At 40.4% G+C, this 26,836-nt stretch overlaps 1 protein-coding gene and 1 long non-coding RNA gene across 2 annotated transcripts; one reads left to right on the forward strand and one right to left on the reverse strand.

The window, feature by feature from the left end:
- The first annotated feature begins 1,274 nt into the window (after positions 1-1,274).
- tagapb (T cell activation RhoGTPase activating protein b) lies at positions 1,275-22,352 on the forward strand. Its single transcript, XM_084377624.1, has 14 exons — positions 1,275-1,455; positions 5,761-5,846; positions 11,421-11,591; positions 13,951-14,115; positions 16,235-16,276; positions 16,722-16,806; positions 16,928-16,981; positions 17,361-17,430; positions 17,693-17,853; positions 18,453-18,614; positions 19,054-19,163; positions 19,479-19,665; positions 19,933-20,014; positions 20,462-22,352. The coding sequence occupies exons 1-14, from the start codon at positions 1,381-1,383 to the stop codon at positions 21,622-21,624; spliced, it is 2,613 nt and encodes an 870-aa protein (XP_084233750.1). The 5' UTR covers positions 1,275-1,380; the 3' UTR covers positions 21,625-22,352.
- LOC311271784 lies at positions 11,500-26,814 on the reverse strand. Its single transcript, XR_014624479.1, has 3 exons — positions 26,732-26,814; positions 19,036-19,149; positions 11,500-11,586 (listed from the first exon to the last, which is right to left on the reverse strand). It is a non-coding gene; the product is annotated as an uncharacterized lncRNA (long non-coding RNA).
- Positions 26,815-26,836: the final 22 nt, after the last annotated feature.

A 26,836-nucleotide genomic window follows, 5' to 3' on the forward strand; every position in this document is an offset into this window, starting at 1 on the left:
TAGGCTGTATGCATACTTGGAAAATGGAAATGTGTCTCAAAAATAGATTCATTGAATAAAACAACTCTGAAATGGCATAAATTGCAGTGGTGATAATAATTGAACACCCCCGTAGAATAAATGTCGCCATCGCTGCCACTCTACCCGTCAGCTAACATAAAAAACCTGCTCAGAATTGACTTCACGCTGAGTTTTTGACAACTGGATGGAAAAGCTCTTTCTAAACGGTGCTAAATGGATTCCTCCAGGACGGAGGCCAACTGTAAACGCTAGCAACAAAAGGGCCAAAAGTGCTGTTTGTTTGTTTGAATGTCCCCCGCTGACAAGTTATCACTTGAGCTGCTGTGTTTAGGCCAAATATTTGCAGGTTAGGTGACAGTGAGACGTTAATCTGAGCAAAAGAAGTTTATGTTTTTTTGACTTTGAGAAAAAAAGACTGGACAACAACAATGCAAACACCAATCACCCCGGTGATTATGTACAAAGTTTGTTGTCAATAGTGACTCACCAGAGTTATGACATAGGACATAAGTATACTATGAATAAATGTGGAGTGCAGATCTTTGAGGGAGAGATGGAAATAAAATGTCACACCTTCCCTTTTCTCTTTAGTTCGGTGTCCGTTTCCGAAATAAAAGGAAGTTTTGTGTCTCAGGATGATGACAGATTACATTATGATGCATTTTCTTCACATCTAACATCAGTTTAAAGTGTGAATTGCATTCATCTCTGTTGTTTTCAAACAAAAAGTGTGTTTTCGATCCTAATCCTAATCAATGTCCAATGTCACCACAACTCATAATTTGTCCCCTATTTCATTTTATTTCATCTCTTCTGCTTGTTGCTGTAACAGTCTCAAAAACTGTACTGTACATTTGTGTGTGTGTGCAACTATTCATGTTTGTCCGGGGGGGATGGGGAGAATATCTCTGAGACCCTGTTTTTCAGAGGCACTGCCTGTCACGGCATCTCACCCTAGTTATCCTGAAAATGAGGACGTGGCGGCCGGTCCTGATGGGCCGCACGGCGATCTCATTATGGGAGGAAGCTGCCCCACTGGAGCGGAACAGGACAGGCTGTGAGGGGGGCGTCTGTGGCTCCTCTCAAACTGGCACTGCAGGTCCAGGTCAGGCACAAAAACCCCCTCTCCTACTTTGTGTGCCAGCCGGGCCTCCATTGTTGTGAACCTCATTAGCACCAGCATGAAGAAGCTGTTCGCCAGGACAGTAGGCGTCATTCTGCAGCCGCTCCCCTGCTCGTTCACAGCACAACCCTGAAACTGGGACGCTAGCTACTTCTCCTCCACTTGCAGAGTGAAAACTACACACAAACTACACCACCGGACAGCAGGAGGTTGAGGGCTTACTCGGAGACACCAGCATGGACTCTCCAGATTATGGACCTGCAGCGATGAGGAGAGGAAGCTATGATGATGCTGCACCTTCTCTACGCCCTGTGAGTATTGATCCCCCATCCAAAGGTGAAAAAGATCCTGTTGTACGACCGCACAGTGTGATTCAGTGTGAGATGCTGCTTTTTAAATGTTCCAGGCTCATGAATCTGACACCAGCAGACTAGCACCTTGTTCATCAGTGCTATGTGGGGAAGGGACAGGGGTTTGAAGGCTGAGTTACATAAGAAGGTTGAGAAAAGGTCAGTAAACATCAACAAGGAAAGACACATCTAACAAGCCCCATACAGAGTGAGGAAACGCTTCTCTTACAGCTGATTCACTGGTAATTAGGTGACAGGAAATGGGCTCAGGATCAGATCAATTTCAGTTCAATTCCTCCATATTAGAACCTTTCTAGAGGTGTTGATGTGTGACATGGCAGCCCCGAGCTATTGGTTATGGAAGGGGCTATGTCAAGTCTCTGAGCCTCATAGAGTGCAGAAACAAATCATCAACACATAAATGTAGTCTGAATACTGAGACCAGAAAATCAGACGATATGTTTAAGGAGACCGCAGGACATTTTCCAGTCTCGTTTTTGGTGACAAAAAAAACCGAAACAAATATATTTGATGGGAATTTGGGACATCTTCTGCCATGTTTTTGCCACCAAAACAGGTATTTTAAGCCAAAACATGATCTGATACTTACCCTAACCAAGTGGTTTTTGTGACTAAACCTCAACAGTCCAAAAGCACAGCGTTTAACATAAAGAAATCTCACCATATTTTGCCGAAACGTACATTGCCAACATTCACTTTGGCAGTGGGGTTGAGGGTAAATATGCAAAGTGATCACAAACTGTGAACAGTTGTTTCTCTGAACGACCATGATTTTTCCCTCACCATAACTAAGTAGTTTCAGTTGCCTAAACAACCCAAACTTGAACCGTAGAGCTGGCAGAGCAGAGAAATCTCATGTGAATAATTCTGCTTTGTAAGGCTCTGACAAATCAATCAATCAAGCAATCTATCTTTATTTGTATAATTCACAACAAAGTTTATTTCATGACATGACATTTCCCCCATGAGCAAGCACCTGCACCGCCTGCCAAACAATCGTCCTGTTCGGGATGCCAACTGTGTTACTGCAGAAGGCAATGACAAAGGACCTATTCACAAGTTTACATATGAGGACTTGTTGGTTAATTAGACTTTTCAAAATTAAATATAATTTTTGTTGAGGTGTAATCAGTTTTTAACTGCATCTCACTGCATTAAAGCTGCTATAAACAATATTTTTATATTACAGTAGCTTTCCTTCTAATGTGAGAGCTGAAATCCTACAGAGAATTATCACCTGACTCTGCAGCTCCTATCAGCTGTACGGCCCTTCATTTCAATCTCCTCCCATCTTTAGTTTCATGCCTGCAATGAGCTGGTTAACATGCAAAACATTTAGCTGCTACACAGCCGTATATTTCCCTCAGAAGGTGGTAGAGACCAAAAATGGAGCTAAAAGAGGGTGAATAGTGGAGTTAAAATACAGCACAACACAACACGGTTTGGTCTAGAAGATTATTTTATCCAATGTTTATTAAAGATACTTGAAAATCAAAAGGATACGACATACTATATGATTATTTCATTGATCTATCATCTAATAATGCAGCTTGAACTGCAGTTCCTTTTCATCACATGAGTCATCTAACCCTGATAATGATGAATGATTCATTTGGATCTGGAAATTCAAATAGTTGTTGAACAGTGGCACTGAGTCAGCTAATTACATTTCGTGTTATGTTTGAAGGTTTTGGTGCAGTTCAAGGTTTAACACAGGAACTAGTCTAACATCTAACTATAGTCCCTTTATGCTACTCACAAAACAAAAGTTATATAAATGGATGATGAAATAACAAATCACAAAAACCAAACTTTTTTTTATGTTGGTGAGCGTTGAATTGAGCAGCCTCACAGCCTGAGGAAAGAAGCTGCTCTGTCGTCTGGTTGTTCACTGCGAATACGTCTGTACTGCTTGCTAGACAGCACCAGGGTGAAAAGGTTTTGGGCTCTGTGCCAGCATCTCACCTCACAGATATCACTGTTGCTCGGTAAATGAGTATCAAAGTCTTTTTAGGCCATCTTGGAACACCCCCAAGCAGTTTTTTCAGGCTCACGAGGAGAAGTACATGCACCCTGAACTGATCGGTCAGCCCGGTCCTCAATGTCCTTGTCCATCATGAGTCAGTGGACATTGTGTGCCAGGATGGAAACTAGCTGCAGAGGCCAGAAAGAGATTCTTTGTCAAGTCTTCCAGCTTTTGTTTGTTTTGTTGTGTTGTTTTTCACTTTGTCTTCAATTCTGCTTAGCCCAATTTCTCAGTTTGTCCAGCAATTAGAGCAAAAGAGCAGCCACAAAAAGATGGAATATCTTGTTTGTTTTCTTTCACCCAAATGAACAAAACAGAGTTGATGTGTGTGGACTGTTCCTGCTGGGAAAATTACAAGATAAATTAAAAGGTTTGGTGTTAGCAATGCTAGCAGCATGGCCCAGACTGAAATAGAAATAGCCAAATGATTATTAATGGTTTGCCATAAATTATGACATTCATATCCCCCTCAGAATAATGTTCTCTAAGTGAAAAAATAATCTCTGAGCTCTCCTACCGGCTCTGGCTCAGAGCAGAATCTGATGTGACTCTGGATGTTTATTCCTCCAGAAGGTTTAGCTCTTAAATGTGATATATGGCTTGATTTAAAGCTGTCATCAAAATCACACCAAAGTTATTTTTTTCCTCTTTCAGTATGAAGGTCTTGCTGTTGCTAGGCAACATGCAATCAGCTGTCAATATGGAGAGTTCATACATAAGCGACTCAAAATCCCACAGTAGTAGGAGTCCATATGTTATCATCATGGCCCGGTGACTTCAGTGAGATTCAAACATTTTCCTGTGATGGTTTTGATGCTGATTGTGCTGAGTCTGTCCTCAGATTGAACAGGAACAATTTCTCAACCAATCTGTTTCAGTAAATGAAGTGAGTTGAGGCTTGGAGCTCTTTCTTTGTACAGTTTTCTGACTTCGAAGACCTCATTATCAGTAGTTTTGACTGTCGTGCACCACTGACAGCATATTTAATTTACGTTGCACTCAAAATTCTGTCCATCTTCTCAATGTGTCTCGTTTATGTAATGATTTTTAAATTGGAAATGTGGCTTTTGCAGACGGGTTGGTTATTTTGCGACTGAATATTTAGATGCGTTTAGTTCTGTCTGTGCGTTCCTTATTTCCCATTTATGAGGTTATCTCGTCTTTGCTGTTAAAAAAAAAACCCGAACAGGCTTCAGAATGATCACACTGATTATTCTGTAAGTGCTTTGCTGACTGCTGTCCAAAATGCAGTAACATCTCCCATCACAGCAAACCATCTGTTCTGTTGTTGTTCGTTTTCTACCTTGATTGAAATACCTCATGTTGAGCTGCTCCCATTAGACAGACAAACACAAGGTAGGGTCTTCATAAGTGCTTAAAAGAGGACACAATGCTACCTCCACTGTAGCACTGGGGGTGAAGAAGCCCTTTCACTGGTTCAATAAAAAAAAAATCAATCAACAGGTCAATGAACTCTAGCACTAGAAAGGTTTTGAAGCGTTGGTTGGGACCTAAGGACCAAAGCAATGAAGTAAAGACACGGTTTTGTGTACCAGTATAGTAGAAGTTCTCCCTCTTGATAGAATCAGTGTCCCAATGGAGGACTTCACTGAGTGTTTGCTTTGCTTTTTGTCGTCTGGAAAATCCATAGATGCATTAAGCTTGGAGATGGAGCCTTGCGGTAGTTCAGGGTGGCCACCGAAGTGATCTTATCCGAGCTCCCGGTCTGCAGAGACTAGAGTCAGCTTAGGGCTACGAGCTGCATGGCTAACAGAGCTAACTGGCTAATGACAGCTAGAGGTTGCAGCCATACATAGTTACAGCAAAGGATAAAGTGAGCGGTTATTTAGGTGCCCTCTATTTGTTCGGCGTGACCGTTGACAGGTGGACAATTTTTACATATTGCACCTTTTAAAAGTATATTCTTTAAGGCTTTTATGATTCTATCCTGGACTTTCACTCTCCTGTCAGACTTTCTGATCTGTCATGTGCAGTCTGTGGACTTACATGGAGACAAAAGTTTTATTCATACTGTCGAGGCAACCAGTTAAACAGATGGGTTGAAGACAGTAGGATGTAACACCTGACAGCTGACCGCTAGTGCTAAAGCAAGTGTGAAATGACAGCATGGTATGCAGTCTGAAAGTAAAACATATTGACCTCACATATAAAAATTAATAAATGAAATATTTTATTGTTAAAGCTCTGTTTTCTTACAGCACCTCAGACACTTGGCTCAGAGACGACGCTCTGCCCCGTCACTGGTCTTTGGGAAGGCGTTGGGCATGCCATGGTCGCCTATCAGGTGTGTACATCATTGTTTTAAGTCTTTTGCCATCCTTTGCAATGTTTACTGAACATCTGCCAGTTTTCTGTAGGACCATGTCTCTTATTCAGCTGCAAGGACAACCACTTTCTTTTTCAGTCTGCTGTGGAAAACTTTTTTTTATCTTCACTTGAAGCACATCATATTTCCTGGATAGGCTTTGAGATAAGTAGGGAAAAAAAGCCACTTCAAAAATAAGTATTAAAAAACACTGAATGCAAGTTGTTCACTGCCTGTAATAAGTAAAAAGATTGTGTCTGTATAAAGTATAATGAGATATTTTGACCAGAAATGAGACAAATACACTTCGTAAAAGATTTTGAGTGTGTTGTGTAACTAGCATCAGCCTCTGTTTTTTAGTTATTAGTTTATTGATGGACTTGCAGAATGGAATTAAGTCTGTATCAAACAATTTATTCGTACGATTACATTCAAATTGAGCTGAATATGAGCAGGTTACGGCAGCTAAAGCAACACAACAGTCCACAAAAACAACATGACGAGGGATGAAGAGAAGAAGTGAAGGCAGCAAAACAGAAGAGAGAGGGAAGAAAAATAACAAGAATTTAATTTAAAAAAAAATGAAACCAACATGTTGAACTTGAGAAAGTGATCAGTGATGTAACATGTACAACAATGTCCCTCTGCAGCCTGTTTCACCCTTTGTACGCAGTTGTAACCACACTTTGGTTTGCTTCTAACCGGCAGACCTGATTACCTGACAGCTTTGCACCCGCAGCAGGTGTTGACGCAAACAGTTAATGTGGGTCATCTAATAAAACAGGTGTTCACAGCAGGTTTTGTCTGTTATGACGCATTTTTGACAAATTACTTTTCTTTTGCGATGCTTCTTTTTTCTTGATGTTGTTAAGTATGCTGCTCAGGTCAGACAGAATAAAGTATCAAAAAGTTTGATACAGGAGGATATAATAGTACAATATGATATTTTTGGGGCATTGTTTATGTTCTGTTAAAACAACAGACGCCTCTGTAGATCATTTAAACCTCTATTAGGGCTGCGAGCCGCAATATTAAGAAATTAAATTAAATCAAATACTGTTGCAGCCACATCCATAGTGGAGGAAATATATGCAATGCAATATAATAATATTTATGTAAATCGATGTGGCTCATATCCACTTTCACACTCTCTGTACTGCATCCTCCAACCAACAGATGGCAGCACATAAAAATACCTCAGATCATGTTCGTCACAGAGGAGCCACTTGACATACTGTCTAAAGAAAAGAGTGTAGTTTTCCCGCCCACCACCGTTCCACGTGTTGAACCATGTTGTGATGTCACCCTGTTGTTTTCAGGTCACACAGCGCACACTGTTCAGGCCACAAACAGACGTGCCTGTGGGGGATTTACAGAGTGGGGTTTTGAGACAGCGACCAGCACAAGTCCCAAATAAACCCCAATCACAGAGCGACAGGCAATTAATCTTTCTTCTATTTCATTATCTATTTCTAACTCTGGAAAAACCTAGTTAGCAGGTGAAAAAGTCTTTTGAAAGTACCCTCATCATTATGAAACAATAACACAACTAATAAGAAAGACAAGATCCTGTATCTTTATTCAGTAACAGACGTTATACATAAAAGCAGTGTGGCATACATTTTTATTGATTTAGGGGATATAATTAGAGTAAACTGAGATTTTCTGTGCTGCAATGGCTACACTGCCTCTGGGAAAATGATGTGTGCTAGGCATGCTTATGTGTTATGAGACATGCGCTTCTTTCAGATTTACAATGCTAGTTTCTTGAGCCTGTGGTTCACGGGTGTAGCTGCCATCGAGAACACTGAGGCCATGTCGGCTGGGGATCTGGGGGGGTTTTCTCAAACTGGGTGGAGTGTGGTTACAATTGAAAGACTTAGGGGGTTGATGTTTACTGGCTTTCAGTTTGTTACACTCACAAATTAAACATGAGTAATTGTACGGCAACAAATAAATAAAAATGTAAAAGGTCAGGATTTTCCCCATCAAAAGTTGATCTTCGAAAGGTTGAAACTGCATTTATTTTCAGTTTTAAACAAAAACAGGTAAATATCATACCATTAACCACCATCCGTATTTTTCTCTGCTTGCTTCTCCATTCAACTTTGATACATAAAGACAGTGTTTCTGGAAACAATATCTACAGAAAACAGAATAAAGCAATTTAATCATCAGGCCCTTGCCACCAGTCAAACATATTTTCTCTGATCCTTTGGTTCAGAAAGCTCGTCATAACACACCTACAGTCTGTCTGCTCAAATACTTAACGTGTAGGCTCAGCATCAGCTCAGTTTAACTCTTTAACCTTTTAATGCTTCTATGGCCCCAGTTAGTCTAAGACCACCAGAGCATCCAGTGGGCGAGTCCATCAAAGCAAACAAAAGAAATGTCAGACGCATCCCACTCTCACACCTCCTCCAACCAGTCAGCTCTCAATACGCACACACGCATTGTGCATTTCCATGAGGTCGGGGGCTTCGCGGGCGTTAGTTTCACTCCAGTAGGACGGCCACTGACGCAGACACAACCTCATCATAAAAAAAAACCAAACATATGTTGAACATAACTAGCTATGTGTAATAGGTTAAATATAATTATTCAGCAACGTTACTGTAATAAGATTATTGCATAACCAGGATATAGTGCAGAGAAAACCCCACTTCATACCTATTCCAGACATTGTGATTGTTCACGACATCGTATTAATGTTACATATCATAGTAATTAGACTATGTAGTTACACTGAATGAACAGATAGATTTGAAAGTTTGTCTGTTTTCTCGTAGAAAATTTGATAAGATCAATACCACTCTGATATCAATCCAATAGATATGAAGCCGCAGCCAGGAGACAGATAACATTAGCTTACTGGTTAGACTTGCTCTGTCCGAATGTAACAAAAACCAAATTGTATCAATGACAAGTTGTGGTTTTACGGGGCTGTTATGAAGCCCTGACCCTTGTTGTTTTTTGTGACCTTAGACTGAGGATAGCTGGTAAGCTAAGCTAACAATAACTGTCTCATGGATGTCGTTTGTAATGGTAATGGTTAATAATGTGTTATAAGCTTTCAAACTCCTTAAATTCAACACCACACTGCTGATTGTTCACAACATAGTATTGATTAATGTTATACATCATAGTAATAATTGGAGTGAATGTTACATTAGATCAACACCACTCTCAAAGCTGTCTATAGATATGAAGCTACTGCCAGAAGATGGATAACGTTAGCTTACCCAAGTTAAGTCTAAATGTAACAAAAAATGTATAAACGACAAGTTTGTATATGAACCCCTAACCCTTACCCTCGTCATTTTTAGATAGCTGGTAAGCTAAGCTAACAATAACTGTCTCTTGACTGCGTGGTGACTTCATGTTTAACAGACAGATATGAGAGTGGTATTGATCTTCTCATCTAACTTTTGGCAATGTTGTGAATATGTGTATTCCTAAAAATGATCTTCTGGTATATTTTGACGCTAATACTTTTAATACATTTGATTGTAAATTGTTTACATGTTACTACTCTGCTATTTGCACTTAAGTGAAAGATCTTTGCAGTTCTTCTGCATTTAATCTTACATTTTAGTTGGACTTTGTAGTTCTCTTACTGATTGATTTGCCGGGATTTTATGTGTCATCTTCAGTGGGCCATGAGGCTAAGAGGGAAAGTACCTCCGCTACAACTATTTGAATTTCTGCCCTGCACCCAGAGTCAGTGGGAACAGCAGTGACCAAACTTAGTTTCATAATCATTCAGAGCAAACAACTCTTACTTCTAGTGGATATCTTGACTTGTGTGTTGACTTGATGCACACTGAACCTTTTGAGACGCTACAGTTTTTATTATTAGATATGTCGTGTTAATTATCAAGTGACATGAGAGGTAAAATCGAGAAATGAAAGCTAAAGTCAATGCTATTCATAAAGAAAACTGCCTGAGTTCGTCCCTGGTCATTTCAGCTAAACAAATAAACAAGCTTAAGACGGGTAATACCCGTGTCCTTCCCTGTGATGGTGATAGTAAAAGTCATATGAGGTTATTGATATGATATTGATCCATGCCTTTAGACACCGATCTGACATTTTTCCTCAAATTAAAACATGATTCCACCCTCTCTGTGGTATTTTGAAAAGGATTGCAGACGTATTACAGTCAGTGAGTGTTTATTTTCCCAAACAAGTGATGGGTCTTTCTGCGTGAATCTGCGATCATCCAGCTGCTAAAGCATAACATCAGTAACTTCTGCCTTTTGAGTTCTTGCATGGTGTTCTTGCTGGTGTTTAGCAGTTTCCAGTGTCACACCTGCAAAGATAAGATAAGACAAACAATAGGTATCAAATGCACAGATGCAGTTTTGAGGGTTGTGGGTAATGGTGGGGACATCCCACTGTGATGGCTGAAACCCCTCCAACAGGTCATAAAACATATGTGGTGGGTTCATGACATGATTAACGGGAAAGGAAAGAAGAAAAACAACAATGTTCAGCTACACAAAAACACTTAATTGGTTAACCTTTTTGAGTCTTGGACATTTATTCAAATGAGAGTTTTATAGTTATCATATATAATTTATAGACTCGTAGCACATGTGCTGAGGGGTCGAGAGCACACTGCTTTATTCTAAAGAGGTTAAATAAGTGATCACTGATGTAGACAGCTCAGTTGGCTCTGATGTAGATTTCCAGCACTCATGATATCGCTGCTTTGAATTAAAATGAGTTATAATCGCTCCCATCTTTTGTAAAAATCAAATTCCAGGAACAAATTGTCTCGGAGTAATGTGGTGTGGTGAAGAATCTGTTATGAACTTTCCGACACATTTTTTGTGTTAGCAGTGAATCCCTTATGGCAGCTACGAGACAGCTCCACGAATACTAATTCACTTCTCATGTCATCTGCTTTTATAAGGTGCATATGCAAAATGACATGCAATATGTGTCACCACCACTAACCCTCTTACTACACAATTACTATACATGTTTTCTATGAACTGATCCATGCCAAGTTGTAAATTAGAGTTAAAATAGTTTGTAACTTAAGTCGGCCTGTAAAGACGAATAAGTAGATGAGTCTCTTTGCTCTGTAGTCTCATTTAGCCACTTGTTAGCAACTGGCATTTTTGATTTATAATTCAATCAAGGGGCATTTAATGATGTATTTTATGTTGTAGAACAAAACGTGTAAATATCTTAAGCCTGTGGTAACCAATTCAAAAGCCTCACAGGCTTTGGGACGAGGGAACTGGACGTGCAAAAATGCTAACGGATTTAGATCCACAAACTACACCACTCTTCATAAGGATTTTTTTGTCATGTCTAGTTTGTTTATTCAGTACAAAAACCAAAGTCTAAAGTAATCCAATAAAAACCAGGCTAGGCTAACTGTTTTCCACAGCTTTCAGTCATTATGCTTACGAATAAAATGGTTTTGGCTAACGTTACAGTGTCATAATACCTGCTAGCTACATGTAGCTTGCCTGCTAAGTCACAGACAGTGGGTTGTCCCTGTCACCTACCTCCTCTTGTGTGTGTCCTCTCACTCAGGGAGGAGGCTTCCTGCTGGGTCTCTGTGGAGCAGAGTCCATTCGTCCTCGGCCTCACCAGCGAGAACGGAGAGCTGCTGCTGGACGAGTGCGTTCAGGTCACTGAGGGCTCGAAGACCAAGGAGAGACACCTGTTCCTCTTCAGTGATGTCATTGTCTTTGCTAAACTGAAGTGAGAAGCTATTCATATACAGTATATACCTCAAAATATGGTGATTACCAGTTATTTTCAGTAAAATGTGAAGGAAATCAGTCAACGGAACAAAAAAATACCACTGGGAAATTACTGAATTAACTGACACTCAAAAACAAATAATGGAAATACAACTGAAAATGCTGAAGTGGTGTTTCAGTAAGGTTTTTACTGAAAAAATGTCATAGATGTGTACAGTTGGAATGGGAGAGTGAAAGAGGAAGTGAAAACGTAAAGTGTATTTTTGGACCGTATACTCGGACTGTTGGGGAATCTCCGAGCACGGACTGTTTGCGTTCAGTCACTCTGAGAAGAAGAAGAAGAGAGCCCGGTGGTTCCCTTTCAGGAGAGTCACATGAGAGTTGACGGTAGTCACTGAAAACAATTCGATTTCAAAAAGTAATTTCAACACATCCTCAGCTGAAGTTAGTGTCATTAGTCTCATGACAATCTAATATGAACAAGTGAATACAAACAAGCTTCAAGTTGGTGCTCACGTTAGTCAGATTGTTTGTCAAAGCCGGTGGAAGTTTTATCACACTTGAGTGGGAGGTCACAGTCATCTCTGTACCACAACCTGCCCACTGTTCCAGTAGGTGCGCACAGCTGGAGCTGCATGATACAATAAACACGGCTTCGGAGTCTTTTGAGTCTATATATGTGCACTCATTACTTCAACAGATGATTACTGTACTATTCAGTGTTCACAACAATTTTACTCATCAAGTTCAGTTTACAGATCATGAGGAGCAGACCTCTCTGGCTCTAAAGGGAGCTTTCTAAAATCAAGACAAATAAGCTCATGTTCTATCATTTTCCCCAAGGCTCGTTATCAACATGTGCAAATTAGTTTGGGATAATCATCAGCATATCACAAGATCAACAGTCTGAGGCTCTTCACCAGAGCTAGCTGCCTTCTGTATGAGTGAACAGGTCAGAAACTGTCAGAAAGAGAAAAGAGGAAATATTCGATATTATACAAAACGTATAGAGTCTTTTGACAATGAGGAGAATGATAATGCAAGAGACGATGAGACGCTACTGCAACAATATACCTACGACAATTTGTAGTAGACTGGTAGTGTTCCAGTACTGGTTGAAGTCAGAAAAAATATAACATAGCTTTACTTTGAAAGCAACATGTAACAATGCAGACTGCGTGAGTGGGTGCCTTCAATTCCCATTTCCCCCAGGATCCCACAGTGTATTAATCCATCCATGTGTGTTTCTCACAGCCTTTCTATATATTACTTCTGGTCAGTTGTGTGTCACTTCCCTCTCTATTTCTATACCCTAACACCTCTCTTATCCCTCCCCCCTTTTTTTCCACCTTCCAATCTATCAGCGCTACCGGATCCAGTTAGCAGGCTTCTGCTGCAAACACGCAGAGGTCAGCAGGTCACGATCAAATGCTGTTCAAACATGATGTGAGGCTGGATGGAGGTGTAGTTGGAAAAAAATGATTTCCCTCTATTATTTTATGAGTCACATTTTGTGGAAGCTGTTCTCACACAATTTTCAAAAGCAATTAATTTGGCTCCACCTCTTCATCTCTCGACGCCTACCTTTCAAGGGCACAAAGGACACAAGAGTTCAGTAACCTGCAGTGCAGACTCCAATTTAGCCCTGCACACCAACAGCTGTTAAAGCTGACATTCTTGAGCTCTCTCGAAACGTGAATTCCTTATCAACAATTTTCTTTCTTTATCCTTGACAATCAACATTTGCACCACGGACTAGTGTTTATCATGTTTTCATGTAAGGAAATCAATTATCCATTAATTTTTATGAGTTTCTGTGGACTGTTTCAAGCTCTTACATATTAAATCACCCTTGTTATTTCTATCTTCAGCCTGTCATCGCGTTGCTGCGCTGAGTTGTTGACCACGAATCAATGAGCAGTTTGTGTCTCGTTATCCTTCACAATCAACACGCATCCTCACCGTGTTTACATGTACAGAGATCAATATCCAACTCCTGTGAAAGGGAATTTCTTTGTGTTTGTGCAAATGATTTCTATAGACGTGTTTCAAGCACTTTCATGTTAAATCACACCTTTTATTTCTGTGTTCAGCCTGTAGTCATCTTGCTGCTCTGACAAATTTCTAGAAATGTGTGTCAAAACAAGCTATTACATGATAAAGCACACCTTTTATTTCTATTCTCAGCTCCAACTTTGTCACAAACGGGATGAATGAAAATAAAAAAAATCAAGTCTATGAGGCAGAAATTTATGGAACTGAAACCATTTAAATCTTGGGGAAAATACTGTGTCACATGGAAACAGAAAGGACTATTTAAATGGCCTTTGCCTTTCTTTCTGCTTCTTTTGTAACAGGTCGAACGCCGGCTACCGTCTGAAGCACCGAGTGAGCCTCCAGGACATCTGGCTTCACGGATTTGAAGATGAAACGGAGGATGAGGAGGGAACAATGGGGGATATTGACCTCAGGGTGACCCTCGTCTTGGCCTGGGCTCTTACCTTTTGTTTGGTGTGTTTTAGGTGAGCACGCACGCACGACTCACAGGCGATGACTCGCATACAAACGACAGCACGTTGATTAATTTGATGCGTGTGCTTGAATACACATGCTCAAGCACAACTATATGCGTGCGCCTCTGACTATCTGTGGCATCCTGAACCTGCTTTCACTGGATGTGACGAGGAGGGGATGTCACTCACCTCAAATTACATTTTGGTTGATAGGTTTTTTTCTTTGGGCTGGGCGATTTGAACAAAAGATGCAATCTTGATTTTTTTCAAAAGTGGAAATGATTCAGTTTTAATCTAAATTGTGATATTTTTAGTTCTTCATGTGCAATACAGACCTGCTGTCAGAGCTGTCATCATTATACCCTCTAGAGACAGCGAACATCTCGCATAGCTACGAACCGTCAGCTGCAGATACTTCAACTAAATATAGAGATAGCCACTTTAAGAATCAAATTCACTTCTGATACGGTAGGGAAGTGTGCAGAGTTAGTCATTTGTTCCTGTTGTTTGTGTTTTTAACATTAGTTTGATATCTGAGTCACAGTTGACAGGACTGATGTGGGTTTTTAACTAGGAGATATGTTTTTGTGCCGGTTGGAATAACTTTTACACATTGAAACACAAAAGGTTTATTTTAATTAGTTCAATATATCTCATTTCTAAATATGAAGCTGCTGCCAAAAGCTAGTTGGCTTAGCACAAAGATTGGAAACTATTGATTTGACTCTGTCAAGGAGGTTATGTGTCCACCTGCGTCTGCTTGTCGGTTGGTTGGTTTGTCAGCAGGATTACACAATTGTCGAACTGAGTTTAGCCGAGCCAGCACATGGCAAAACAATCTTTTTTTTTTATTTTTTTACCTTCGTTCAAAGACAGGCTAGCTGTTTCCCACTGTTTCCAGCCTTTGTGCTTAGCTAAGCTAAGCTAACTGGCTGCTGGCTGTAGCTTCATATTAACCATACAAATGTTTACATCAGTATTTTTGTTGTTGTTGTGTTTCCAAAAAACCCAGAAAGATTAGTGAACTCTTTGTGGAAGCTAATATGTTCCTAATAAAGACTAAACTCATTTAAACTATTTCTTTAAAGGTCTTGAGGTCAAATTGTTTTTATGTAACACAAATAAGCACCCACACATAAACTTGTTTTGTTTTGAAACAAACTTTCTGTTTGACCGTCTCTTTTTGTCAGTCATATGACAAATGACATTTGAGGCTGTTCTCGAAATATTCACACTTGTAGTAAATGATCATATGATTTGTGACCTACATGAAAACAGGGAAGTAGCAAAGAGAAAGTCGTCCTGCAGCATCACATGGGATTGCAAAATAGGAAGTGCGGAGCTGGCCGCCAAACCAATCTCCATGTCAGGGGATTAACATCAGCTGACTATCTGGAAGTATTGGCCTTTACAATAAAGATGAAGCACAGGAGAAAAACTGTTTTGATCTTTTTTCCTGACATTATGATCAACTTAAAGGAATGAAAGTACATGTATCTCCTCAGTAAATGGCATGTTGGCATCATCAAAGGTTATAAATGACTGCAGTTGAGAAATGCAGTCATTCGTGTTTTTCATGCCCTCCCACGTTTCTCGCAAAGTAATTAATAAAACCATAAAGCTGTTTTTGACTTCCAAAATGATGAATCCCTGATGGGTTCTGAGTTGTTTTGTTTGAAAACGAGACGTGATTGGACGAGTTGTCTCTGGTAATGATTCAGTGTGTGAAAGTTTCATTCCTTCTCACACAAATGAAGGTGATTGTGGAGCCTGCAAGAAACCGTGTGCCGCGGCACTGCGAGCTGCCTGGCATTAATGAGGTCAAGCTATCAAAACGTGAACCCCTTCAGGTGAGCGTGTAGGTTCACGTATCTGTGTCGGCGTCTTGTTTCCACTGATGGACAACAAACCACAGCGTGTTGAGTCTAGGAGGAAGTGGAAGGTATCTGGCTGGGGGCCCGCCGTGACGCTGCTTCCTGTTCCCATGACTGAGTTACACTTTCCACCGGAGTTGTTAAAAGAGACTGTGGGTGCGCTCTTCGAATCATTCCTCCCACTGTTTCTGCGTGGCCTGTTTGGTTCTCTCTGTGGATTAGTAACTCATACCATGCTGTTATTTTGCCGACAGGTCGCCTGAGGTAAAAGAACGCTGGTTAGATACACTTCACAGGTAAGAAACAGAATTATTAAAAATATATGTGTTGTCTACAAATGGCTTTAAATATCTTTTCAAATCTCATAATTGATAAGTTAGACGGCAGCTGAGCTATATGATCAATGTTGACGATATAGTATTGCTGCAGGAAGTACATGATTATCAGCTAAGTCAATATAACTATCGGTTCAATTGCATTTTTAAAAATGATAATGAATGTATTAGATAACGTAGAGTCGAGTACAGCAAGATAACATCTTTAAATCTGGAAGAGCAGTGTTGATTGTGTCGCGATGTACATCATTGGATTATTTCGCTCCACTCCCGGGTTGACACTCGAAAAACTTATATAAACGGACGTTTTGTGTTGTTATTTTAAAGCAAAATGTGGACGAAGAAATGTGAATACTCAGGCAGAGGGTGCAAAGATTTTGAAGGCAATTTTCTTTTGTCATCGTAGAAAAATTAAAGACGCAAACGCCAGGGTTGGTTGTGCTTCTTCACCTCCAGACGTCCTCATGAAGGTGTTGAGTGGCAGCATCACGGTGAGTCTCTCAGCGATCACTTCACCATGTCCAAAACAAACCAATGTTTTTTATGTTTTTTTTTTTTAAAAAAGGAGCTCTTACTAAATAGTCTTTCTCTCTGTCTCCGTCTCTCTTCTAGACTAAAACTCTAACAGGAGGAGGCATGGAACAACTCATTGAGTTTCCACTTGATGTAAGTAAAATACACATTTTCTCTGGTGTCTTGAGATTAAAAGATGTTGAAGCGAAACAACTGTTTATGAAAGCCTTTCAACTTATGCTAAATGGACATTAGACAGTTTTTATGCTTCTGAAATGCTTACACTTTTAGCTGCAAAAATACTAAAGCGATAAGATTTCATACTTGAAGATAACGAATACTGTTACATGTGATTGGTTGTTGGCTTCTGTAGTATGAATAATTCACTCTAACTCATTCACGTGTTAGCAGGCGTGTAGGGCGAGCGTTGCATTGCCGCCGATTGAAAAAAACTCCCTTAGTTCCCCTTTGCATGCTCTTGTTCCACTTGCACACTCGTCACCACATTGCCTTTTCTTTATTTTGTTGCCAGGGCGATGCAAAGACTTCTGCTCTGCCAAAACAGTTGAATAACCAGGAGGAGAGGCCGCAGCAGCCCATTGGTGAGTTTGAAAGTGTCAGTTTGCCCGAAGGGAGGGGCTCATTAATGGTGCCATGTGTGTCAACATGAGGCCGAACAACCACAGAAACAGAAAAGGAAATGTAGCTAATGATAAGAGTGAAGTGAAGAACAGTTTTTGACACATATTGGCACATCCTTTCTTTGTTTCTTTGTTGCACTAGATTCTGCCAATAGATAAATTCTGTGAATATGACATAACATTTTGAATAAGCTGATGTATGAAACATTTCTGCTCCCATCAGAAAACAAAGAAAACAAATGGAGCCTGGTGCGGAGGATCAGAAAAGGCTCTAGTTTCATCAACAAAGCACGCCGATCTGATACAGACACCAAGCCACAGCTGTTTGGACAGCCCCTCTGCAAGATATGCCCAGACGAGTGCTCACTTCCCAAACCAGTCGCAGTAAGTCAAGTTTCTATGTTAAATGTCACATCAATCATCTCAACACATCCTCTTGCCAGTCAAGTTTCTCTGAACTGCTTACTTGCAGAATAAAAAGACGTTCTTATTTCTCGCTGTCTGGTTGGTCCTAAAGTTTGCTGTCTTGTTTTAAGGGATATAGGACAGCTGTTAAATTCCCAAAGGTATAAAGAAAGCACACACACAATTCTTCAGGAAAAGGATGCCTAATGTCAAGTTCACCCATTTGTTCTGGCCATGTCAACAAACATGCAAGTGTTTCAGCCTAGTTGCCTCCATCAGAGCATGGGTACTGCATCAACGTAACATGAGCTTGTTGGTTGACATGACCAGAATAAATTATTGTCCTGAAGATTTGTGTGTCTTTTCAAACATCTTTTGAAGATCCTTTGTGAGCACGAACAATGATCATGCACCTACGTATCTGACCTTTAGCAGTGATTCTAAGAACTCATTATGGCAGGAAACCATGCGAGCGCATGAGCTGAGCATGAGGTTGATAAGCATCAACTCAACAGGCACCCAACACACACAGCTTCTCACCTCTCCTCCTCTACCCTTTGCACCCGTCGCTTCACTAGGAGATGCTGGTGTTGCTGAGGAAGAAAGGGCCGTCGACAGAGGGAGTGTTTCGGAAGCCGTGCAACAGCAAGAACATGAGGGACATCAGGGAGCAGCTGCACAACGGCCAGGAGGTGGACATGGAGGGTCAACCTGTTGTCCTGCTCGTCGGGCTGCTCAAAGTACGTTCCTTACACCAGTACTTGCTACACCTAATTTAGCTACTTAGACAACAGATGCTCCTACTACGTTAATTCGGCCATCACCACTGCTACTGTACCACAACCACAACTACTACAGCTGCAGCTGCTGTTACCGTACTACCACTACCACAGTGGTGGAAGAGTACTCGTATCTCTTGAGTTAAACTAGCAAGACCACAGTGTAGAAACCCTGATACAAGTCATCAGAGATTAAAAGCAGTGGTGGCTGAGTAGAAGTAGAAAGTAGTATAAAGTGGAAATACTCAAGTAAAATACCTTAAAAATTGTACTTAAATATAGCACTTGAGTAACTATACTAACTTGTAACTTTTCACCACTGTACTTCTCATATTTAATCTGCTATAATATAACACATAGGTACTGTGTCTCATCATCCTACCCCTCTTGTTTGTTGCAGAGCTTTCTGAAGGAACTTCCTGGCAGCCTGCTGGCATCTGAACTTTATGACACCTGGATGACGGCTCTGGATAACAAAGACTCCCAGCAGAGAGCTCTGGAAATCACAAAGTAAGCAATCAATGCCTGCTAATGAGTCCAGAGAGTGCCATTTACCTGCAACTGTGACCCTCAGCTCGTACATTTGTATATGAAAGGAGATCTCTTGGTGTTTTATGTGGTCCAATGTAAATAGATGATATTTTGAATGGAGTTTGGAATACAAAGAGCATTCACAATGGCCGACATATGTAGGTCGAACACAAACCACTTCTCTTTTTTTAGTCTGTCTTCTGTTTAAAAGAAGGAAGAAGTGTTAAATGAAAAAAGTGTGCCAAGCTAACGTCTTCTTCCTGTTCTCCTTTCTTTTCTTCCTTCCCCCCTCAGGGTGGTAGACCAGCTCCCGGTGTCAAACAAACTCCTCCTGCAGCATCTTGTTTGCGTCCTCCATCACATCGTCAAGAGTGCTGACACCAACAAGATGGACGCCTACAACCTGGCGGTGTGTATCGCCCCCACGCTGCTGCAGGTGGACTGCACCCCGCTGGATGAGCAGAAGGAGAAGCTTGAAAAGGTAGAGAGTCTTGTTATGAGTAAGCTTTCGCACTTCTGCTGCTTTGAAGCTTTGTGGTTCAGAGTGCAGAAAAACCTCAAAAGGTTTGAGAGATAAGGATACTCTTGCACAGACTCTTGTTAGCTCTTAAATGCTAATAAAAGACCAAATGAAGTGAATCTGTTCTAAATATCAGCTTTGATTTTAAGGATTCTTCATCTAATTTTAAGTGTAGTTTTGATATTGTTAACTTTACTAATCAAGTTTCTTTTATCTGATTTGCTGCAGGTCACAGAGCTAACTCAGTTCCTGATTGAGAACTGTGAGATACTTGGAGAGAATATCTCAAATCTGCTGGATACAGATGAAGGTACATTTATACATCACTCAAATCTCTTATTATCGTCTCTATTATCTCCATTTAGGGACTGTATGAAATTTATTGAGGCGTGGGGGGGTGGGGTCTCTCCACTTGACTTTCACAACATCCTCCTCCATAATTTCTTAACCTAACCCTGATTTCAAGCTTGATATGTTGAGGGAACAAGAATTTTTACGTAACACAAATAGCATATTAGGAGACAAATTGCCAAAATGATGTATCATGTAGTAATTCTGAATCAAAAAAAGGAGATGCGTGTTTCTCAAAGTTTAGATATTGCTCCTTCTAGTAACTACAAAATTAACCTTTCCACTAATACTTTTTGTTCAGCCCCTTACTCAAGTTAAATTCAATTCATATTTGCACAAGAAGATAACAATTATAATAGTAAACATTAAAGATCCTAATCATGTCTTTCTTTTCCCCACTCTGCAGACTCACTGTCCTCTCAGCATCACGACTCTGCGTACGACAGCACCGACCCAGATGGAGATGGAGAGGTCGGAGAGAGTGCCAGCTCCACACACGGAGAGATCGGGTCATCTTCCTCCCTCAGTCCCAGCCTCACCGCCTCAATTTGGCCAGCTGATGCTGACTTTGACACAAAGCCAGCATTTAACCGCCGCTGCTCTGAGCCCATCATCCTCCTCTCACCTGATCTCCAGAGCCTGTGCAGCCATGCCAGGAGCCATGACGACTGCTCGATGGAGAGGAGAGACTTTGAGGAGCAGCCTCTGAAAAAGCAGATCTCAGATGACTCCTTCCTGCTCAGAGGACGGAGTGGAGTGAGGCCGTTGTCTTTTCCAAAACTGAGCAGCAACTCCAACATGGATCCATACATGGCAGGGAGTCGTGCTAAGGACTGCTCGTGCTCTTCTCTGGAGAGCGCTGCCTCTAATCAGTCAGAAGGGTCTGTCTTCACCAGCTCCCCTGTGGGGTCGCCATCCTGCCCCAGGAGATCAAACAGCATCAGCCAGCCTTCGATGGCTGCAAAGGCTCAGCAGGAAATTCCCAGACCGATTTCAGATGAGAAGAGGCGTTCACAGTCCATGAGAATCACCAGTAAAGTCCTCATGAGGACCAAGAGCTTAGGGGCCTTCGGCAGGAGCAGCTTGAAGAAAGACATTCAGAAAGAAAACTCCTTCCCCTGTGAAACTCTCCAGGAGGACTCTCAAAGTGAAGCAGATCCACCAGCTGAGCTCCTGCACAAACCGCGCCCTCTGTCTGCCATCGAAGTGTTTAAGCTTGCGGACAGCAGGATGCCCTGCAGGCCTCCACCGTACAAGCACGCACTGCAGAACGCCGGTCTTCCTCCACAGTATGGATCAATGACTGTACACGATGCCGTAGAGTTTGAGAGAAGGTCCCGTCCATCCTCTGTAAATTATGACTTCCCACCTCCCTGTTCCGGTGACCAGTACATAGACTGTTTTGCTCAAGCAGCACAGAACAACGGCAACATCGTCGAGCAGCGGCAGCCTTTCCGCCAGAGAGCTATGTCTGAATCTGTGTCCGCTGCTCATCGTGAGGTTGTGTCACGGAGATGTAGCCAGCCTGTGTTTGAGGAATTGTCTTATGCCAAGGAGTCGTATGTTTGATTGACTTTGGAACTTTATCAGATCAGATTGTAGATTTAAATGTCAGTGGGCAAAGCTGAAGAAACAGTTGTCAAACTGCGGAGTTAGCAGCCTGGCAAGCTTCTTCTTTTTATTCATTCAGAGCCTCGATGATCTGGAAAGGTTTTGCCTTGCTCTCTCTAGCTGAGAGAACTTCATATGGATAGATTGTATGTTTCTGATAATAGCAAGAGAGCTTGGCCTAATAATAACAGCCACTTCCTCCTCTTCTCCTTCCCTTGTCACTGTTCTGTCACTGTGTTTCTGCCCACTGAGTTGGAGAAATGCTCATGTATGTACAGAAAGTCCAATCTGTTCATTTTTCACTGGTTCACTTTGATTGAATGTCAGCTTTGTGCTGCCTCGACGGCTGCACTTTCTCAGTAGTACTATTTAGAGTACATGATGTAACATATGTAGTTCATGATCGTTATCCAGTCTACCACAATGAAGCTATGAACACACAGCTAGCTATGGATAAAATATGCTATGAGTTTTAATTGTCTGTGTTTTGTTTGTTGATATATGTACAGTCTAGAAAGTTGAGCACAAAGTTTTTTGGCTTTTTGTGAATCCTTTGCCTACTTCTTCCACTACACTAAAGCACTTTTCTGTTGATGATCTATGCTTTGTTTATTGCGTGCTAAAATGTAAATAAAGTGAAAATGCAATAGTTATAAGTTCCACAATAAAAGAAAAATAACAAAGTAAAAAAATGTATTTGTTGTGATTCTATGTGACCTTTCAGAAAGCTCTTGTCTCAAATGGACGTGCTGGTCCTGAATTGCTCCCCAGTCAAATCATTAGTGGCAGAATTAATGAGAAAATGGAGGAGAGTGACTGAATTGGCTTGACTTCACATGTGTTACATAACGGAGGCGAGCAGGCTTCATTGAGAGCACTGAGAACAGCGTGTTCTGGCACATATGCTAAAACAGAAGGAAACCAGACATGGTCACATGGGCGGATTTGGTTTTTCTCTGAATTGCAGTTCCTCTTCTCTCTGATGCACGATGAGCTGATGCCACCTCTTCCTCTCTGAAGTTCTATAACACTTCATTTCCTTCCTTAACAACTCGATTTAATTCAACCAAAAGTTGCATCGAGATACAAAAAGCCTGCAGGAATGTGTGCATTTGTGAAACATGTAATGTGTATTAAACAAAGAAGCATTTGTTCTATACTCCAGAACAAATGCTTCTATACTAGATTCTATCTTTGCTCTATACTCAAAGTTTATGTAACAGAAGAAAAAAAACAGGAAGATCTTGCACAATAATGGAAGACAACATCCCGACAAGCCTCAGAAACAACCACAGCGCCTAATTAGCATGAATATGACACTGTGTCAGCAAAACAAGCTTCATAAAGCTAATCTTACTTTATCCTAAAAATATTATCCCTGAAAAGAAAGGTCAGTGCAGCACCTTTCATCTTTATCTGTTTTGGTACCACTGCTGTGACACATTTTAAATGTTAACATACTTAATGCGTCATCGGCTCATATCTGTTATCGATCTTTGAGTATCTGTTGAAAGACCTTGGTGGTTGTAGGTAATTTCCAAACCTCATTTTAAACACTGACGAAAATAGTTGAATCTGTTGAATCACGATGAAGATTATCTTTTTCTGGTAGCTTACAATTACCTGCCAGGTGCTAGAACCTTTTAAATGGTTAGGTTGGCAAAGGGAATTTCAAAATAAAGGTGTGACCTAAAGATAATGATACGGATCAATGTTTTCACTTTGCATCAATGGTATTAGATTTGTAATCATTAAATCAATGTATCGATGCGGATCAATGGATCCTTACACCCCAAAATAGAGCTGCGGCTGAATGTTGGTACCAAATTTGATGGCGATCCATCCTGTACTTTCTATATGTGTTGAGTTTTATGTATTTTAAAGGCCCGTCTAGGGACAAGCATTGCCAATTAGCTTTGGCTATAAATGCTGTATTGTGTGGTAGGTTATGCTACATACTATAAAATAAACATTAGTCTGCATAAGTCAAAACTCCAAAGCAAATTTGCAATGTCTGTACCTAGATGGGCCTTTAAAATACATATAACATAAGAAACAATGACAGATAAACAAAAGACAGACACAAACTCAGCAATGAATACATACAAGGAAATACAGACAGAACAATATACAACCAGACTGTAATACAACACAAATAAGAGGCACCAAATTATTTATGACTACATGAAGACACATCTTTTAACCACATCAGCCAACAGCCAATCAGTTAATGAACAGCTGCTCTTTAGCTGTTTTTAATTCAGAGGTCACAATGAATGTTTTGACCAGCCTTCATCAGTGTGCTGTGTGTTGTTTCTGTTCAGCTCTTTGTGACCTCTCACTGAATATGAAAGGCTGAGCCGTACGGCATGCCAGTGTGTTCAATTTAATGAGCCCTCCAGTAATGAGTGTCACAATACATATAATAGTGTTTCCACCCTTTTTTAAAGCTGAAATCTCCATTTCCTCTGTAGCTGCCGAGCTAAAAGCGTTAGCGAACACCTGGTTTTAGTGGGACCAGGATCTTGACCATGTGTTGAGGGTCGAAATAATGTTTTATCAAATCAATTTGTGAAATCAGGGCTTCAAAAGACTTGGATCACGCTGGACAAGCTGTATGAAGTCATTTTATGGTTTTGTTTTACATTTTAAAACAAGTCCCCATCTACTTACTATAACGCTGTTTTGCTGTGAAGCTCCTGAAATTTTTGTGAACTATGAAACTTCACCTGACTTTCCAGGTGACATGAGGGTGAGTTGATTATAACATGATAATGATCATTTTTGGGTAAACTCATTCTTTAGGAGCCTGTTCAGAGATGTCTGTGATTGAGACTGATGTTTCAGTCTTGATCTTGGAAAATATTGCTTGAATGATCTTAATGCAAGTTCCTTTTACTTGGAGTTACAGCGGATGGAGTTTGCTCAGTTGTCATGGAGAGAGTTTAGTTATCACATGAACCATGAGTATGGGAGTTTTGATTACATAATAACAGTCTTGCACTCTCAATGACATTAGCTGATTAAATACAAGTTTTAATGTAGATTATCATGAACTGAGCATTAGATTGATTGAAGTGTCCCTGTGTCCTGCTTTTTGCCTACAGTAACCATCTTTTCTATTATTGACTGTAAGCCAGTCTGAATGTACATCACTTTTTCCCACTTGGTTGCCCATTAACTTTAATTACCGCCTTGTTTCCTGACTCCTTGGGAGCCCATCTTCTGTTATAAATACAGTAGATGACATTGTGACACACTGAGAAAGGCTCTTGACTGTGATGTGCATGCTTTTTTAATCAATGATGTCCTAAATATAATTAACAAAATGGATTTGTAAAACTGAAACGAGGCTGGAATAACCTCAGCAAATGATAAAAAGATGATGTTGTGAGTACATTACTCCACAGATAAAAACAGATGAAAGTGTGGATGTATGCCCTGCTGGTTGCGTAATCTCATGGCTGACAGTCAACACTAATGAGAGAAGGCTCACACAGTGGCATGCAGAATTGTTTACCCTTTAATAATGCATAATGATTTGTGACAGCTGAAACGTACACACTGTAGCAAACAAATCCCGACCCTTTGTGACACAGAATCCTCCCCCCTTCTCTGATCAGGTGTTTATTATTCCTTTTAAAATACATCAAAAACATATGACGTAGCTCCGTCATGGTTCTTTTTCCAACCGTGGCTATATTTGGCTGTGAACAGAGCATAGTTTTCTTGGAAATGTTATATAATAATCCTTTGTTCAGTTACTTAAATAGTGAGTGTGGCCTGTTATGCCACCAAAACACCAGGCAAAGCTTTGCCACGATCATCTTGGTCATGAAAACTTTTTATATTGAAAGATAAAACACTCTGACCACAGTTCTCACCTTTGTCCTCACAAAAACAGTTTGAATTCGGTGTCCTACTTTTTTCTGACACTTTCAGACTTTTCATAGAGCTGAAAATGCTCTCTGTGGTTAACATCCTCTTGAGTTGAGTTTCATTTGCTTAGTGCTTCACGCCACCCACATTTGAATGCTGCCTGTAAGCAAAACAAATCTGCTTTCAAGTTTTCAAGTGCACAGCTTTGTTGTGTTTGTACACAGTTTCAGTATGCAAAAAAGTGCAGGTGGCAACAGATGTCTTGCCTTCACCGCAACCTTCAATATTTTGTCTTGTTACTTCTAAGTTTGCTGACACCACAATAACAAAAATAGAATATGTACAATATTTAAAAAAAAGTTTCACTTTAGGTCCTCTTAAGCTACTCATGATTGGTGCTTGAAGAGCAATGCAAGGTTATTATTTGCCACCTTTCAACGTCTTTGTGCAGGAAGGGGTCACTTAACCAACAGGTTACTAAGAACTTCTGCGATGTGTTGAAATACAGAACAAGAAAAGCCACTTGAGGTGGGGAAAGCTTTTCAACAAGGGCTCATCATGATACTATAGGCTACTATACTTTTATTTATTTATATATTATTATTATTATTTTAAGATTGACAGCTCATTCTTGACAAAGCTATCTTACCACAAGGTCCATTTGACTTTTGATTCCAGGTCAAGAACGAACTTTTCAATCCTTAAACCAACATGGATGAGAACTTCCAAATTAAAGTGGTAATTTTATAAATGGAAATTTGAATGTCTACACCTCCACAACAAACTTAAGACTTAATTTTCGTTTAAGATTATAAATGTTACTATTGGTGGTAGTAGTAGCAGTATGAGGAGGAGGAGAAGGTGAAGTCACAGCAGTAATAAAAATAGGCTAGTAGTAGCAGTGGTCTTGGTGGTACTGGTAATAGTAGTAGTAGTAGAAATAGTAGTTGTAGTAGTAAAAGTATGAGTAATGGCAATAGTAGTAGGAATAGTAGTACTATTGTTGCTAGTACTACTACATAGTGGTAGTCATAGGAGTAAGAGTAGTAGTAGGCTATAGCAGCAATAGTAGTGAAAGCTAGTAGCAGTATAGTTGAGGTATTAGTAGTAACCCTAGAGTATTACTTGAGTAAAAACTTTTACTTAAGTACAGTACACAGTAGTAAATATACTTAGTTACACAGACCTTGACGTAGCTGTAGCAATAGACGGAGAACTGAAAACAGTAGTAGCGGTTGAAGTTATAAATCAATCAATAAATAAATATACATTTTTAAGCTCCTGTTTTAAA

This window comes from Pagrus pagrus (genome assembly GCF_965226575.1).
Source record: "Pagrus pagrus genome assembly, chromosome: 16".
NCBI lineage: Eukaryota > Metazoa > Chordata > Actinopteri > Spariformes > Sparidae > Pagrus > Pagrus pagrus.